This window comes from Brassica napus, chromosome C7, assembly GCF_020379485.1.
Source record: "Brassica napus cultivar Da-Ae chromosome C7, Da-Ae, whole genome shotgun sequence".
NCBI lineage: Eukaryota > Viridiplantae > Streptophyta > Magnoliopsida > Brassicales > Brassicaceae > Brassica > Brassica napus.
In genome coordinates, this window is record NC_063450.1 from 11,705,572 (window position 1) to 11,723,389 (window position 17,818).

Sequence of the window (17,818 nt, forward strand, 5' to 3'; positions counted from 1 at the left end):
GGTCGAGCAAGTCGTTTTGGATGAAGGAAGGATTCTGGTGGTGAATGATGGATTATGAAATTTGAACTTAGAGACCTCGGTGGAGTTCCTTGGTGTAGAGGAAACTTTGGTTTCTCTAAGATATGAGAGACTCTTTAACTATTATCGGCTCTGCTTAAGCCTATGCTATGATTGTGGGACCATGGTTTGACACTAACTTCCCAGCAATTAATGGAATGGATTATTAGCAAAGAATGAGTCAAATGCTTTAGTTGGAATTCTGCTAATATGACGGAGTCAAACCGAGAATAAGGAGGCACATGTAACAGTATTACTAAGTGGACGAAGACGATAGATCTTGGAATAAAACGAGGAAGAGGTCGCCCTCACAATCCATATGATCTTTCCAGAAAAAGTACACAAATATAAGAGAACATAAATTCAACAAAGGAGAGGAAAACTATGTCTGGTTGAAGGAGAAAAAACGAGGTTCCTTCTACGTCTGATAATGTTTAATAAGAGACATAATTTGCTAAGCCATGAGATTGGTGAAAACAAGAAAGAGGAATCTCTGTATCAAGACATTGAATGTAACACGTCTTCGTAATAGTAATTTGAGGATCATGAGAGCTTGTGACTTAAAGAGATCTCTCACTCAGCAGGAGAAACGATCACACATATTATAATCACCCATGATTATCGAATCATTATGTTTCCATAATGAATAAAGAATTCGTCCACCGTTTAATTATTCAATGAAAGGAAAAAGAGACGTATTACTTTGTAAATTCTTCACGAAGAATATGCATCTTTCTATTTGTTGAAGCTAAGAGTCTTATTGACGACAATAACGAACATTGATCATGCTAATGTCATGAGCTCATATTCATATGATGTCATTTACATGAAACCGATGTCATCTCTCAAGACCGATGAAACCGACATCTCATTTGAGATGATGATAACCGAACTGTGTCTATAATTGATCCCTTGACGGGTACGTTGTCTGGTCGACACCAAGTTCAGTCGTAATCCTTCTATACTCCGATATCCCAATCCTATTACATACGAATAGAGTCCATTTTTTTGGCTCAGACCTGATTACATCGATGTTGTTTTGAGGAGTTTGCGCTCATGTTATTCTTCCCTAATCGTTTTCATACAAACACTACCAAATACTTGGTGTGGTTTTAGGATCCACAATGATCAATATCACTATCCCACGAGAAAGGATAGCAGAGACGATGGGTGTCATGATGGGCGCAATGATAAGGATAATTGCTCGGGCAAGAGGGATGAACGAAGTGTTAGTTACAAGGGATTTGTAATCCATGATGGTGCAGGGGAGAAAGAGGTGGAGAGTAGCATACGCTAATATCAGGGAAAGTGTAAGGGAAAACTTTATGAGGAGGAGGCAAAATGGTCCATTGCGTAGGGTAGAGATTCAAGATTCTATGGGGACCGTAGGTAGCTGTACTATGTGGAGGATAGTAAGCACAGCTACAAGTCTTCACGTAATGTGGCTTCTAGGAATCATAGACAGCAGTACCACATGGAGTCGAAAACCACCTATATGAGAAGAGATCAATTTTACAGAAGAGGACGAGAAGACACTAGGAACCTCCAATCAATCCATCATCAGACATACAGTTCTTCTGAGATAGGGAGGGACATACCTGACAGGAAAGAAAAGGCAAAAGGTAAGTATTGAATTGGTGTTGGTAAAAGATCGTCTTGATCTTGTGAATGAAGCTCTTGAAAATGATAATATGCTTACGGATGAGGAACATGGTGAGTTAGGGAAGGAATTAGGTTAGCTTAGGAGAAGAGACCCAAGACGATGGAATGCTAGCAGGTGAGAGTGTTCCGGTTTAGGAGACAGAGCTGGCGAGTCTCGAGGGCTCAAAACAAGAGGAAGATGAAGATAACTTAAAGTCTAAAACAATGGTTGAAGGTACGAGTTTTGTGGAGAAGAAACATGGTACGAGAAGGGAACTTTTTAAGCCAGCAGCTCTGGTGGTGGGGGAGCATCATAAAAAATGAATGGTGCAAGCTCTGATCTTACCCATGAAGAAGTCTTTACTCAAGGGTGGCGTGCTCTGGAGAGACATGGAAGGCCGTGGAGAATAAGGGTCCATCAAACCCCAACGAAAGAGACACAATACCATGATCTTCATTTTATGGAGTACAAGAACAGAAGAAGGAAGGTTCCACATGATCTTGGGTGGCCTTGGTTGTCAGTTTATGTTTTTTAATAAGCTCTATGAGCATGTCTTGATTTTTGTCTGATTTTGTTTATGGTCTTTTAGCAAGGTTTTTATCTTTTTTTGTTTCCAGTTGTTATCGGACTATATCCCGTTTTCTAAAAGCATTTGTACCTTTGTTGTTTCCTTCACGCAGTTTAATAATATTGGAGTTGGTTTAGTAATGGTGTGATGCTTTATTTTTTCGGTATATCTTCAGGTGGTGTGTTGGAAATATGCATGTGCTTTGGTCTAGTTTATCGAGGTGGATGTTGGGTCGGGAAAAGAATATTTGGTTTTTAAGTTTTGCTTTACCTGGACTGGACATTGTAAAGATCTCATATATATCTATGTTGGATATCTTTAAACCCACAACAGGATACAATGGTCAGGATCGGAAAGGTTTTTTGGTTGCGGATCAGGATTGGCATATGATACTTCAGTCAGATGATGGTTTCTCTACATGACATGACTCGGCAAGGCTGTGATGTCGTTTAAGTTTGTCTACGAGAATTTCGCATTACACAAGTTTGCTATACATAAAGAAATTGATTCAGGAAATTTGTCCTCTTAAATGTGATGAAGCTGAATTTGTTTATTCTCGAAGGTATGGGAATAGGCTATGGAGTTATATGGTCATGAAATTTATTGAAGGAAGAGGTTTTTCGATGAGCTTAATGTACAATCCAAAACGAATTACCTATGCTGTATATGGTGATCATAGTTTCTCTATGAGAAGATCGAGGGGTCTAAGGGAACGAGAAAGGAATGTGCATCAAGATTTTGTTCTTTTGAGGTTACAAATAAGGAGAGTTTTGACGAGGCATCAAAGTAGTTGTCTGTCATGCGGGTCAGGAAGGCGGAGAGCTGTAAATAGTGTGTTGGTTAGTTTTCTAAGGGCTCTTGGATGTGTTATTGTATTGCAAGCAAGGTATGTGGTAACATGTACAAGGAGGAGGTGTTTCTTAGCCTTGATATACGCTGTGTTTAGGGAATGAAACAGACCATTTACTATTGTTTTTGAGATAGATCATTTTAGTGGTTCGCTTAATGCTTTACTGGAACTTCATTATGGTGTCATCATAACAAACAGATATTGCTCGAGTGACCATCACCCTCGCTTTTTTATGCGGATATTGAGTTGAATCTGTAGAGGTATGGGTAGTAAATTTACCATAAGCTATTTAGGGGAGATTTGATATGAATTTATACTGGAACTTCTTTTTATGGTAGAGAAAAAACAATATTTCAATTTGTACAAGGTTTTCAATTCCACTGTGATTTTGATAAATTAATAAATATAGAACCACAAGGTACAAGTGGGTGTTTAGCATTATATTACATTAAAGACTTTTGGGTCAATGTTTTATACACGAGCAATATAATGATTTATGTGGAAGCAGAATACTCAGGAAAGAAGATCTACATTATTTTTATGTATGGTGATCCGGTTCAAAAACTAAAGGATCAAGTTTGGGAGACGCTGACGAGGTACGGCATCACAAGGTATGAACCCTAGTTTATAATAGGAGACCTAAATGAGATTACCGAAAATCATGAGAAGAAAATGGGCACACTGAGGAGTGCTTCTGCTTTTGTTGGACTCAATAACATGATAAGAGATTGTAGCTTTTTGGAATTTCCCTTTTCAAGAAATCAGATGTCATGGCAAGGACGACGAGGAGTAGAAATAATAAGATACCGACTGGATAGGGCTTTGGCCAATGAAAAATGGCATACACTATTTTCATGCTCCTTTGTTAATAGTATCTCTGATTGATAGGGTCAGAGCATCGTCCGATAGTGGCCACTATTGAGTATAAGGCCCCAACGAGAAGTGGAAAATTTCGTTTTGATAAAAGGTGGATTGGTCGAGATGGTCTTATATATGGATTCGATCACTCGAGGATGGGAGTACTCGAGAGGTCCGAGAAATCATAATTTTGTATCCAAATTGGGTAATTGCTAACATGAGATTTCTCAGTGGAGGAAGAATAATCTACCATATGGGAAAGATAAGATAATTGATCTGTAGAGGGCACTGGAGGAAGTCCAAACTGATGACATTAGTACACCAGAGGATATCAAAGATATTTCTAGGAAATTACAAGAGGCTTACAAGGATGAGGAAGAGTATTGGAATAAAAAAAGGCAGAATACTGATGTTAGGAGTTTTCAAGGCTCCTAAGACAAATGCTGTAGTATAAATGATTGTCGAACCAGTTCTGAGGGATATCAAAGCACTGAGAATGCAAGTACTCACTTAATCTAAGTGCAACCAATGATTTAAATGGGTTTTAAGCTATGACTAAAACTAGAAAGCAATAACAGAATGATACTTCTTGACTAAGGGAAAAGAGAACTCATGGGCATAGAGATTAGACCTTGGGTGATCAAGTATCGAACTAAGGATGGCAAATGATCAATCAAACTATCAACCTTAAGCCTAGACACAATTCTAAGCAAGCTCTATGTCTAGATGAATGCTCATTTGCTAACATATCTCAAACATCAAATGTCTTTGGTTGAATAATATGAAAGCAATCATAACTAGCAAGTCTAATGGCTATCTTAGCACCTCTAACAACAAATGTCTTTGGCAAAGTATGCTAAAAGCTAAGAAGAGTTGTCTCGGGCATTTCCACGAACACCTTTCGGGGGGGAAATGCCTAAGGTTCAACTACTCAGCGGCCAACTCAGAAGAAGCTTTATGCTCACTCTACTAGCAAGGAAATATGAATGATCTACACTAAAACATCCTAGTTCTAACCTAATCACCCTCAATCTCCCTAACCCATGAATTCAAAAGGTGATTACTCACTAGTCTCCATGATTCCTCTTAAACCCATGTTGGATTTCAGATTAATCATGTAGAGAAACACAGGAAATAGATAAGAACACAGAATTCTCAATAATAAACTGATCAATTGATTCAAAGAGATGACTTTCCAAAGATTTTTGGTGGTTTTTCTAAGAACAAAGATGATCCCCCTCTTGGTGGCTCCTAGAGTATTAAAACATAGGTTTAGAAAATAAAAACGTGCATAATGAAATGACCAAAAGGCCCTTGAGAAATCACAAGTTCGAGTAGAAATAAAACGCGCAGCGACCTCAGCCCGTCGCTCCGACAAGTCGCTCTAGGCTTCGGGAGCGACCTCGCTGTGTCGCTGCGAGAGGTCGCTCCGGGTTCGTTCTCGCGTCTCTGGGTGATGAAACCGCGAGCGACTTCTCCCTGTCGCTCCCATAACGTCGCTCTCAGCTGGAGCGACCTCGCTGTGTCGCTCCGAGAGGTCGCTCCGGGCTCGTTCTCGCGTCTCCGAGTGATGAAACCGCGAGCGACTTCTCCCTGTCGCTCTGGTTAGGTCGCTCCAGTAGGGTGATCAGAGCGACTTGGTGGTGTCGCTCCAGACTGGTCGCTCCCATGCCTTGCTCGCCCAATGACCACTCTAAACACTCATTTTTGAGCTCCAAATGCCTCCAAGTGCCTCCAAGAACTCCATGTGGTACTCCAATGCCTGATAAGGACTCATGTATGCAAAATGCAACCTAAACATGGCTAAATCCTAATCTATATGATCAAAATGCACATGGATAAAACAATAGAAATATGCAAGATATCAACTCCCCCAAACTTGTTCTTTACTTGTCCACAAGTGAACTTTCTAGAACTCATAGGGAGAGAGGTTGAAGGTGGGAGCTCATAGCCAAAAGAAACACCACTAGCAAACACAATTAGCCCACTCTCTTATTACACTCTAGCTTCTCTAGGCCTATCTCAACTCCTTTTGTCCCTACACTCATCATCAAGCATCCACACATTCAAATCTGCCAACTCTCACATTCATTAAGCATAAGATATCAAGTGAATTCTTGCAAATGGTCAGTTGGTCCAAGTCATTTGGTTGGGTAAGGGAAGGTTTTTATTCAAGTGATTCAAGAGGTTCAAAACATATGATCTTTAAGGTGGTTTACTCTCAAAACAAGTAGCCTTGACATTGCACATAATATATCTAAGAAAGGGACCAACTCATGCATACAATGCTCAATCTCCATTGTTCTACCCTTTTCCCAAACATATAAGTTACACATTCACTCTCAAATGTCAAACCCAACTCACACCTCTCACCAAAAGATTCTAAAAACATCAGCTCTTTTTCCTTGAAATCTATAAGGGATTTTTCACAACCTCAAAATGTCTCTCAGCTCCTAACAACTTTGCTAGCCCCTTTTTTTTTTTTTTTTTTTTTTTTTTTTTTTTTTTTTTTTTTTTTTTTTTTTTTTTTTTTTTTAGGTTGGGAGCCAAGACTTTTCAAAACTAGAGCTGGAGGTTCTCTACTTATCCCAATAAATCAATTCACTTGAGCACAAGAATCTATCCTTTTTATTTCTCCCAAATCATGATTACAACGCTCACCCTCCCACCTATAGCTAGACAATAGAGTGTCCAATCCAGCAAAAATGAAGATCAAGCATTGTCGTTCCCGATACTCTCAACATTATGCACATGTAAAACTTTCCGAAGAAGGCCTCACTCATCAAACAATGAAAGCTTAAAAGGAAGGAAAGGTTTTGGGAGTGGTCTACCACTAGAGTTTGTCAAAAAGAATGGCATAAAAGATGTGACAACTCAAGTGTGTATAGCCATGACTCAGTACACAAGAGACCCTAAGCAAGAAGCATTAAGTTCATTCAGTTCAAATAAGGTTGTAGCTGGCTTCAAAGACTGAGTTTCTACAATCAACAAGTTTCAAGAAGAGTTTTCAAGGCTCGAAACATACAAGTCTTTTCGAGAGGTGCATGGCTACTCAGGTGCAACGTAGTGTTCTTTACAAGGCATTTAAAATCATTGCTCCCAATGCAAGTGAATGCAACCTATATGCTCTAGACTCTCCTAATGGTGCAAATGATGCAAACTAAATGAAAAATCTTTTTTTTTTTTTTTTTTTATGCAAATAGGTGTGCAATGCATGACTCAAATGAAACACAATCAAAGCAAACATGATCAAATGCTTGGTACCTCCCCCAAACTTGAGATACACAGTCTCTGTGTGGTCAAGGAAAGAGAGAGATACCGAGAAGAAAAATAATATGCAAAAATGAAATATAAAGAAAAATGGTATATACAAGGGAGAGAAAGAAGTACCTCCTATGGATAGTAGGTGGGGGCAGATGCCCCAGCATCGTCGTCGTCAGGAGGGAAGGTGGTGTAGTAACCACCAGATGCTGAACCGGAGCCTCCATACCATGGTTGGCTCTCAACCTCGTCAATCTCGTCCTCACTGTCTGAAGAAGCGAGGGATGGGGATTTGTTGCCGGAAGTGGAAGGTTGAGTGGGTGGGTTCCTCCACTTACGCTGAAGCTGCGCAGCAGTGAGGGGGAAGCCAAGAGCATCAGGCGGGGGTGGAGGCTGGGGGTTTGAGGTGTTCGCGAAAGCGAAATCGGCTGAGCTACATCCAGCTATTCCTCCCCTAGTTAAGACATCAGCTACTTTCTTCATGAACTTTGCTGAAGTCTTTGCCTGCTTCTTCACAGTCTTGCTGAGCGCCTTGCACTTATCCTTCAGCTTTTCTATCGTTCTGTCCTGAGCTTTGTTCCACCTCTGGAGACGACCAATGTGGTCATGAGCATCACGGAGAGCTCCAGGGGGAAGGACTCCGTCATGGGGCTTGAAGTAGTAGCGCGGAGGTCCATAGATATGCTCAGATGTGTCTGCAACAGGCGAATCAGGTTGCGTAGGGACACTCCTTTTCCTTGATGGAGCTGCTTGAATTGGATCGAGAGGCCCGTGTTCTCCGAGAAAGTACTCCTGGGGAATGTTGAAGCTGACAGCTCCAGGTATCTCTAAACTCGTCAGGTTCCGGTTTGGAAGAACCACCTCGACTGGCTTGCCCTGCAAGTAGTAGTGGTAGACGTAGTCCTTCCCATACATCCCACTGAAATAGGTGGCAATCCTCAAGTAGGTGCCATCAATGAACCTAGGCCCCGCTGCGTCCTTTCCCAAGGGAACATTCAGAAATTGGAGCAGTGGTGTGATCATTCCGCCTATCCCCATCTTTGGGCGTGAATCAGTGGTGTACCACGCCCAGTCTCTGTAGTGCTCGAGACGGCCCACAAAGAAACTGACCATCCCAAAGGTAGCATAGATGTCAGTGCTGGGAAGGGGTAACACTCCAGGTTGAGCGTAGGGACGGATAGCCGGACAGAGCAGTCGCATGTCTTCCTCAGTAACCGTACCAGCTTGCTTCCGTGGGTAAAAAGCATGGACTAGCAATCTGTGGAGGTAGCGTACAGACGGGTGTCGGATGTGTGAGTTCTTGTCCGCCCCGGTAGAGTGCTTGTTTCCAGTGATCAACTTCCAGAGCTCTGTGGGGAGGTTCTCACACTTGGGAAGTGAGTGGTCTTCTAGGTCTTGGAACCCCATGACCCTCCCAATGTCCTTGAAGTTCATGTTGTATTCTCTTCCATTGACCTTGAACCTGATTTTTCCCCATCCTTGTCTCACATGCGCCGTGTCGTGGTAAGTGACCACAAGAGAGGATAGGAACTGACAAGTGACATCCTTGTAGAAAGGATAAGCCATGGTGAGGAGTTTTGGCATCTTCAAATGTCCCAGCATCGCCTCAATATCAGACTCTAGACCCAACTCCTTCAGCAAATCGAGGTCGGCAAACCTGGTTGGAGCCCAAGTGACTCCATTCTTCAAATGATCATATAGCTCCTCCACAGATGGAGTTTTTGCTCTGTCTCGATCAACAGCAACCCCTTTGCCCTTTGACATCTTGGCTTTCTTCGTAGGTGCCGGCTCATCTTCACTCTCAGTTTCACCTCCTTCATGGGTGGGAACTGGTACACTTTTCCCTGCCCTCTTCTCGTGTTCTTTCGATTTCCTTGCAGCCAACGTCTGCTGTCGCACAGTCCTCTGCGTCCCTGAGCCAGTTGGCTCGCTGGTTAAAGCTTTTCCTCTTAGGGCAAACTCTTGACTTTCGGCTTCTTGCCTCTCAGCTTCCAACCTTCCCTTTGTCTTCTTAACCATTTTCACCTGGACCGGTTCGGGAGCGACGTGAGGGTGTCGCTGGGAGAGGTCGCTCCCGAGTCGTTTCCTCGCGTCGTGTTTCGACTAAACCGCGAGCGACCTTGGAGTGTCGCTCTAGAAACCTCGCTCTGAGCTGGAGCGACTTCAAGGTGTCGCTCTAGGACGTCGCTCCGGGTCAGTTTTTTTTGAGCTCCGTTTCGTCGAAACCGCGAGCGACTCCGAGGTGTCGCTCCCATAACGTCGCTCCCATCTGGAGCGACCTTTCGACCTCGCTCCGAGACCTCGCTCTGAGGCGATTTTTCTTGATCCGGCGACGAAAACGCGAGCGACCTTGGAGTGTCGCTCTCGAAACCTCGCTCCCAGCTGGAGCGACCTTGAGGTGTCGCTGTGAGACCTCGCTCCCACGCACGACTCCTGCTCAAAACTGAACCGATCAAGCACCTGCACACAACTTCTCTCTTTTTTTTTTTTTTTTTTTTTTTATGCAATAAGATGAAAAATGAAAATACCAATGCAATATATACAAGGATACGCATGGGACTTCCTCCCAAGTGAGCTTGTTTTAAGTCCCGAGCTTGACTTTGCCTCCTTTTAGATTAGGCCGGGGTAGGATCAGACAGTGGAGTTGAAACTCCATCTTCCTCTGGTGCAGTAGCCATGTAGAGCTTAACCCTTTGTCCATTGACTGTGAAGTCTCTTCCATCAGTGCTCCACAAAACTATTGCTCCATATGGCCTAACCTCCTTGACTTTGAAAGGACCGGACCACCTTGACTTAAGCTTTCCTGGAAACAACTTCAGCCTAGAGTTGTAGAGAAGAACTTGATCTCCTTCTTTAAACTCTCTCTTCAGGATATTCTTGTCATGGAAAGCCTTAGTCTTCTCCTTGTAGATTCTTGAGTTCTCAAAAGCATCCATTCTTATCTCATCAAGCTCGTGTAGCTGAAAGAGCCTTTTCTCCTTGGCACTCTTGATGTCAAAGTTCAGCAACTTTATTGCCCATAGTGCCTTGTACTCAAGCTCCACTGGCAGATGGCAAGCTTTCCCATACACTAGGTTGAAAGGTGTGGTGCCCAGTGGTGTCTTGTACGCTGTCCTATAAGCCCAAAGTGCATCGTCAAGCTTATTGGACCAATCCTTCCTTGTAATCCCCACAATCTTCTCCAGAATAGATTTGATCTCCCTGTTAGAAATCTCAACTTGGCCACTTGTTTGGGGATGATAAGGAGTTGCCACCTTGTGCTTCACACCGTTCTTCTTGAGAAGTCCCTCAAGCAGTTTGTTAATGAAGTGGGAACCTCCATCACTGATTACAACTCTTGGAACTCCAAACCTTGGGAAGATGATGCTCTTGAACATCTTGATTACAACTCTAGCATCATTGGTGGGGCTTGCAATGGCTTCCACCCATTTGGAGACATAATCAACAGCCACAAGGATATATTTGTTGCCAAAAGATGATGGAAATGGTCCCATGAAGTCAATACCCCAGACATCAAACACTTCAACTTCAAGGATTGGATTTTGAGGCATCTCATTCCTCTTGGTGATGTTTCCTCTTCTTTGGCAAGAATCACACTTCGAAACAAAGTCTTGTGTATCCTTGAACATATGTGGCCACCAGAATCCAGCTTGTAATACTTTTGCAACTGTTTTGAAGGTGGCAAAGTGACCTCCATAGGATGATCCATGACACTGTGCAAGGATCCCATCAATCTCCTCATTTGCAACCACTCTCCTATAAAGCTGATCCTTGCAGAGAATGTAGAGGTAGGGCTCATCCCAGTAGTATCTTTTCACATCCTTATAGAACTTCTTCTTGGCATAGCCCACAAGATTCAGAGGTTCTTTTCCTGTGGCTAGGTAGTTCACTAAATCGGCATACCAAGGTTCTTTCTCCTCTGTTGCTTGGACTTCTTCCAGCTTCCTACCAGTCTCACAGACTGCTATCACTGCTTCGATAGCCATGATCTGCTCCTCAGGAAGTCCTTCGTCAATAGGGATACCAGACTCTACCCTCAACCTGGACAAATGATCAGCTACTCCATTCTCAACTCCGGGTTTGTCTTTGATTTCCATATCAAACTCTTGGAGCAAAAGGATCCACCTCAAAAGCCTGGGTTTTGCATCCTTCTTGGCCAAAAGGTGTCTCAAGGCAGCATGATCGGTGTAGACAATGACTTTAGACCCAACCAAGTAGCTCCTGAACTTCTCAAAGGCAAAAACAATTGCCAGCATCTCTTTCTCTGTTGTGGCATACCTCATCTGAGCATCATTGAGGGTTTGGCTGGCATAGTAGATCACATGGGTTTTGCCATCTTTCTTCTGCCCCAAAACAGCTCCCACAGCATAGTCACTGGCGTCACACATGATCTCAAAAGGAAAATCCCAATCAGGTGGCTGGACAATTGGGGCACTAACGAGTTCACCTTTTAGCTTCTTGAAAGCTTGTAGGCATTCCACATCAAAACTGAAGGTAGCTTCCTTGCACAGCAGCCTGGTCAAAGGTCTAGTTATCAAGGAGAAATCCTTGATGAACCTCCTGTAGAATCCAGCATGGCCAAGAAAACTCCGGATGTCTTTCACTGTCTTTGGTGGAGGCAGACCAACCATAACATCGATTTTGGCTTTATCCACCTCAATCCCCTTCTCTGAAATCTTGTGTCCTAGCACAATCCCTTCCTTGACCATGAAGTGACACTTCTCCCAATTCAGCACAAGGTTGGTGTCTTCACATCTCTGTAGGACCCTGCACAAATTTGACAAACAAGCAGAAAACGAAGATCCATAGACAGAGAAATCATCCATAAATACCTCCACAACATCCTCAATCAGATCAGAGAAAATTGACATCATGCACCTTTGAAAGGTGGCTGGAGCATTACATAGACCAAATGGCATCCTTCGATATGCAAAGGTACCATATGGACATGTGAATGTCGTTTTCTCTTGATCATTGGGATGTATGGGGATTTGGAAAAATCCTGAATACCCATCAAGGAAACAATAGAATGGGTGATTTGCAAGTCTCTCAAGCATCTGATCAATAAATGGTAATGGAAAATGATCCTTTCTAGATGCAGAGTTTAGTTTTCGGTAATCAATGCACATTCTATGACATGTGATGGTTCTTGTTGGTATCAATTCATCCTTGTCATTCTTAATCACAGTGATACCACCTTTCTTTGGTACAACATGCACAGGTGATACCCATTTAGAATCTGAGATAGGGTAAATAACACCAGCATCTAGGAGTTTAAGAATCTCTTTCTTTACAACATCCTTCAGGTTAGGATTTAACCTTCTTTGATGCTCGATAGAAGTCATTGATTCATCCTCAAGATGTATCCTATGCATGCACAGAGAGGGTGATATCCCCTTGATGTCATCTAGTGAGTAACCTATTGCCTTTCTAAATCTTTTAAGTGTTCTCAAAAGTTCAGATAGCTCACTTTCAGTAAGTTCACTACTCACAATGACAGGGTAAGTTTCATTAGGACCAAGAAATGCATACCTTACACCATGGGGAAGAGGTTTAAGCTCCACTTTAGGTGCCTTAAGTTCACTCCAGTCATCTTGCTGGTTGTCCTCTTGTTGAGTGACTGAGACTTCTTGGTGAACCATCTGGGGAAGCTCCTCGTACTGATCCTCACTGAAAAACCCCTGGTGTGAATCCAGCATCATCCCATAGGCAGTACTCTCCAGGTTCTCAACCACCTCAGCCTCTTTCTCTACAGTCAAAGCATGCTGTAGAGGGTCCTCTAGTGACAACTCTTCAAGGATTTCATCAGCAAGGGCGTCCATCTCTTCAATGTAGAACACCTGCCCTTGAACTGTTGGCCTCCTCATTACCTCCTTGATGTCGAAATGGAGAACGTGCCCTTTACCCAGATGGAGATCAATCTTGCCTTCTTTCACATTAACAATGGCTCCAGCTGTGGCTAAGAAAGGCCTTCCAAGGATTAAAGGGTCTTGAGCTTCTTCACCCATTTCAAGCACTACAAAGTCTGTAGGGATCTCATAATTTCCAACCATCACTGGGAGGTCCTCTAAGATACCCACAGGGTACTTAACTGAACGATCAGCCAATACCAGAGAAAGTCTACACTTCTTGTACTGAGTGAAACCGAGCTTCTTAGCAACAGATAGGGGCATCAAGCTGACACTAGCTCCCAAATCGCAGAGACACCTATCGAATACCATAGGCCCAAGAGCACAAGGTAATGTGAAGCATCCTGGATCTTCTAGCTTCTTTGGTATGACCAGCCTCTGAATGATAGCACTGCACTCATGAGTGAGAATCACCATGCCCTCCATCTCTTTCTTCTTTGCAGCTACAGCATCTTTTAGGAACTTACTGTACTGAGGAATCAGCATGAAAGCATCAATAATGGGCATTGTGACCTGGACTTCACTCATTTGCTTGTCAAACAGAGCTTTGTACTTCTCTAGCAACTGCCTCTTGAATCGACCTGGGAATGGAAGCTTAGGTTCATAGGCAGGAGGAACAAAAGAACTTTCACTTGCAGGAGTGACAACTTCACCATCTTTAACTGTTTTCTTCTCTTCTCCAACCTTTCCTTTTCCTTTGGCTTCCACTATCTTTTCCAAGATCTCGTCATTGGTCTTCTCATCAACAATCACCACTTCATCATCTATGGTGATGGCAACCCCCTCACTTTGTTTCTCAGCATCCTTGGTGAGAGCTCTCTGAGGTAACTCCTTACCACTCCTGAGAGTGATAGCTTTCATGGTTTCCTTGGGGTTTTGCTCAGACTTTCCAGGTAGAGAACCTTGTTGGCGATTTTGTTGAGTGTTCATGGCAGCAAACTGGTTCTCCAAAGCTCTGAACTTGTTGTTGAGCTCATTGTAGCTCCCATCAATCTTTGAGTGAAGATTCTTCAACTCATAGCCAACATGCTTCTCACTTCTTGTTTGAGATTCCAGGATTTGTTTCAGTAGAGCATCAGTGCTGCTGACTTGAGGGGTGGAGGTAGAGGGATTAGATTGTTGTTGGGAAGAATTGTTGCCTTTGTTGTTGAAACCAGGAGGAGGGTTTTGCTGTGGTTGATAGCTGCCTTGCTGATTGTTTCGAGGCTGGTAACCACTCTGATGGTTGTTGGAATAGGATTTCTGTTGGTAGTTGTTGTACTGAAAGTTGGGCTCTTTCTTGTACCAGCTACCATTGTTGTTGATGAAACACAACTCTTCCTGACCTTCCAAACCTTCAACTTCATGGACAACAGCTGGTGTCTCTTGGGTTGGGTTGCCAACAAAGTGCAGCTGCTCTTGGGTAGCTTTATCAGCAAGGAGGATGTCTATCTTATCTTGTAGAGCTTTCAACTCCTTCCTCGTTTGCTTATCATCAGATCTACTGCCTCTGTCGTGGTCTCCACTGTAGACTGCATCACTCTTAACCATGTTGTCAACCAGCTCCTCTGCATCCTCCTCAGTTCTCCCCAAGAAGAATCCATTACTAGCTGTATCCAGTCTGGCCCTGTACTTAGGAAGAGCACCACGGTAGAATGTGCTCAGCAAGCTCTCTTTAGAGAAACCATGGTGTGGGCATTGAGCTTGGTACCCCTTGAATCTTTCCCAGGCTTCACTGAAACCTTCCAAGCCCTTCTGTTGAAAGCTGGAGATCTCGTTTCTCAGCTTAGCAGTTCTTGAAGTAGAGAAGAACTTCTCCAAGAATGCTTTCTTGCAGTCATCCCAAGTGGTGATGGAGTCGCTTGGTAGAGACTTCTCCCACTGACGTGCTTTATCCCCTAAAGAGAAAGGGAATAGCTTGAGCTTTAAGGCATCTTCGGAGACACCATTGGTTTTTGACAACCCACAGTAGCTGTCGAACCTGTCCAAGTGATCAAATGGATCCTCTAGAGCCAAGCCATGATACTTGTTGTTCTCGATCACGTTGAGGAGTCCTGACTTGATCTCAAAGTTGTTGGCTGCCACAGCGGGTGCTCGGATTCCCAATCGATAACCATGAATGTTTGGACGGTCGTAAGTGCCAATGGGCCGAGCTGCTCGCTGTTGGTTAGGTGGACCATTGTTGTTAGCGCCATTGACGCCTGCATCTTCTTGATGAACGTCTCCCATGTCAGTGTTCAGTCTCTGCAATTGAGCCTGATGTTCTTCTTCTCTTCTCTTTCTAGCACACTCTCTCTCTAAAGCTCTGATGTCTGCTGCTCTTGGAACTAGGTTTGATGGACCCCTGCTCCGCAAGTTCATACACCTGTAGATTAAAGGGAGGTGAAGAAGAGTCAGTAACAAAAGAAAATAAAAATGACTTAGTCTCAAGCAATTGACTAAATCTCAATGTTTAAATCTACTCAGAAATTGGCAACGGCGCCAATTTGATGTTAGGAGTTTTCAAGGCTCCTAAGACAAATGCTGTAGTATAAATGATTGTCGAACCAGTTCTGAGGGATATCAAAGCACTGAGAATGCAAGTACTCACTTAATCTAAGTGCAACCAATGATTTAGATGGGTTTTAAGCTATGACTAAAACTAGAAAGCAATAACAGAATGATACTTCTTGACTAAGGGAAAAGAGAACTCATGGGCATAGGGATTAGACCTTGGGTGATCAAGTATCGAACTAAGGATGGCAAATGATCAATCAAACTATCAACCTTAAGCCTAGACACAATTCTAAGCAAGCTCTATGTCTAGATGAATGCTCATTTGCTAACATATCTCAAACATCAAATGTCTTTGGTTGAATAATATGAAAGCAATCATAACTAGCAAGTCCAATGGCTATCTTAGCACCTCTAACAACAAATGTCTTTGGCAAAGTATGCTAAAAGCTAAGAAGAGTTGTCTCGGGCATTTCCTCGAACACCTTTCGGGGGGGAAATGCCTAAGGTTCAACTACTCAGTGGCCAACTCAGAAGATGCTTTATGCTCACTCTACTAGCAAGGAAATATGAATGATCTACACTAAAACATCCTAGTTCTAACCTAATCACCCTCAATCTCCCTAACCCATGAATTCAAAAGGTGATTACTCACTAATCTCCATGATTCCTCTTAAACCCATGTTGGATTTCAGATTAATCATGTAGAGAAACACAGGAAATAGATAAGAACACAGAATTCTCAATAATAAACTGATCAATTGATTCAAAGAGATGACTTTCCAAAGATTTTTGGTGGTTTTTCTAAGAACAAAGATGATCCCCCTCTTGGTGGCTCCTAGAGTATTAAAACATAGGTTTAGAAAATAAAAACGTGCATAATGAAATGACCAAAAGGCCCTTGAGAAATCACAAGTTCGAGTAGAAATAAAACGCGCAGCGACCTCAGCCCGTCGCTCCGACAAGTCGCTCTAGGCTTCGGGAGCGACCTCGCTGTGTCGCTGCGAGAGGTCGCTCCGGGTTCGTTCTCGCGTCTCTGGGTGATGAAACCGCGAGCGACTTCTCCCTGTCGCTCCCATAACGTCGCTCTCAGCTGGAGCGACCTCGCTGTGTCGCTCCGAGAGGTCGCTCCGGGCTCGTTCTCGCGTCTCCGAGTGATGAAACCGCGAGCGACTTCTCCCTGTCGCTCTGGTTAGGTCGCTCCAGTAGGGTGATCAGAGCGACTTGGTGGTGTCGCTCCAGACTGGTCGCTCCCATGCCTTGCTCGCCCAATGACCACTCTAAACACTCATTTTTGAGCTCCAAATGCCTCCAAGTGCCTCCAAGAACTCCATGTGGTACTCCAATGCCTGATAAGGACTCATGTATGCAAAATGCAACCTAAACATGGCTAAATCCTAATCTATATGATCAAAATGCACATGGATAAATGGATAAAACAATAGAAATATGCAAGATATCAAATACATTGAACATTTCAGGAGACTTCAATACCAAATTCTATCATGCCTTGACTTAAAATCGACGAGCCAAAATAGGATTATTGGATTGCAAGATGCGGGAGGACAATGGGTCACAGACAATAAGGGTATAGAAAAGGTGGTTGTGGAGTATTTTGAAGGATTATTCACTATGACTTAGCCTGAGGATTTCGATGAGGCCTTGCGAGATGTCCCGACAAGCATAACGGATCAGATGAATATTCAGCTAATAGCGGAAGTTTCAGAAGAAGAGGATATTAAACATACTTTGTTTATGGTGCACCCGAAAAAAGTACCAGGATCGGGTGGGATGATGGGTCTGTTTTAGAAACATGCATGGCACTTAATCAAGAATGATGTGGTTGAGTTGGTGAATAGTTTTATGAGAACTGGAAAGTTGGATAAACAACTGAATATGACTAATATGTGTATGATCTCTAAAACAGAGAGGCCCACCAGGATGACGGATCTACGAACAATTAGTTTGTGTAATGTAGGGTATAAGATCATCTCAAAAGTTTTATGTCAGAGATTGAAGGTTTGTCTTCCAAAATTGTGGACAACCAAATGTCATTTGTGGACAACCAAATTGCCATATTGTCTCTCAGAGAGGGTTGCGCCAGGGCGATCCTCTCTCTCCATATCTCTTTATTTTACGTACGAAGGTACTGATTTCTAATATTCAGAAAGCATGGGAGACAAAATTGTTGACAAGATTCA

General features: G+C 43.1%; 1 protein-coding gene and 1 non-coding gene across 2 annotated transcripts; one reads left to right on the forward strand and one right to left on the reverse strand.

Moving 5' to 3' along the window:
• Window positions 1-7,790: 7,790 nt before the first annotated feature.
• On the reverse strand, window positions 7,791-13,952 carry LOC125590414. Its single transcript, XM_048763977.1, has 4 exons — window positions 10,799-13,952; window positions 8,842-9,149; window positions 8,452-8,781; window positions 7,791-7,931 (listed from the first exon to the last, which is right to left on the reverse strand). The coding sequence occupies exons 1-4, from the start codon at window positions 13,671-13,673 to the stop codon at window positions 7,791-7,793; spliced, it is 3,654 nt and encodes a 1,217-aa protein (XP_048619934.1). The 5' UTR covers window positions 13,674-13,952.
• Window positions 13,953-14,805: 853 nt separating this feature from the next.
• On the forward strand, window positions 14,806-14,912 carry LOC125590828. Its single transcript, XR_007326830.1, has one exon. It is a non-coding gene; the product is annotated as a small nucleolar RNA R71 (small nucleolar RNA).
• Window positions 14,913-17,818: the final 2,906 nt, after the last annotated feature.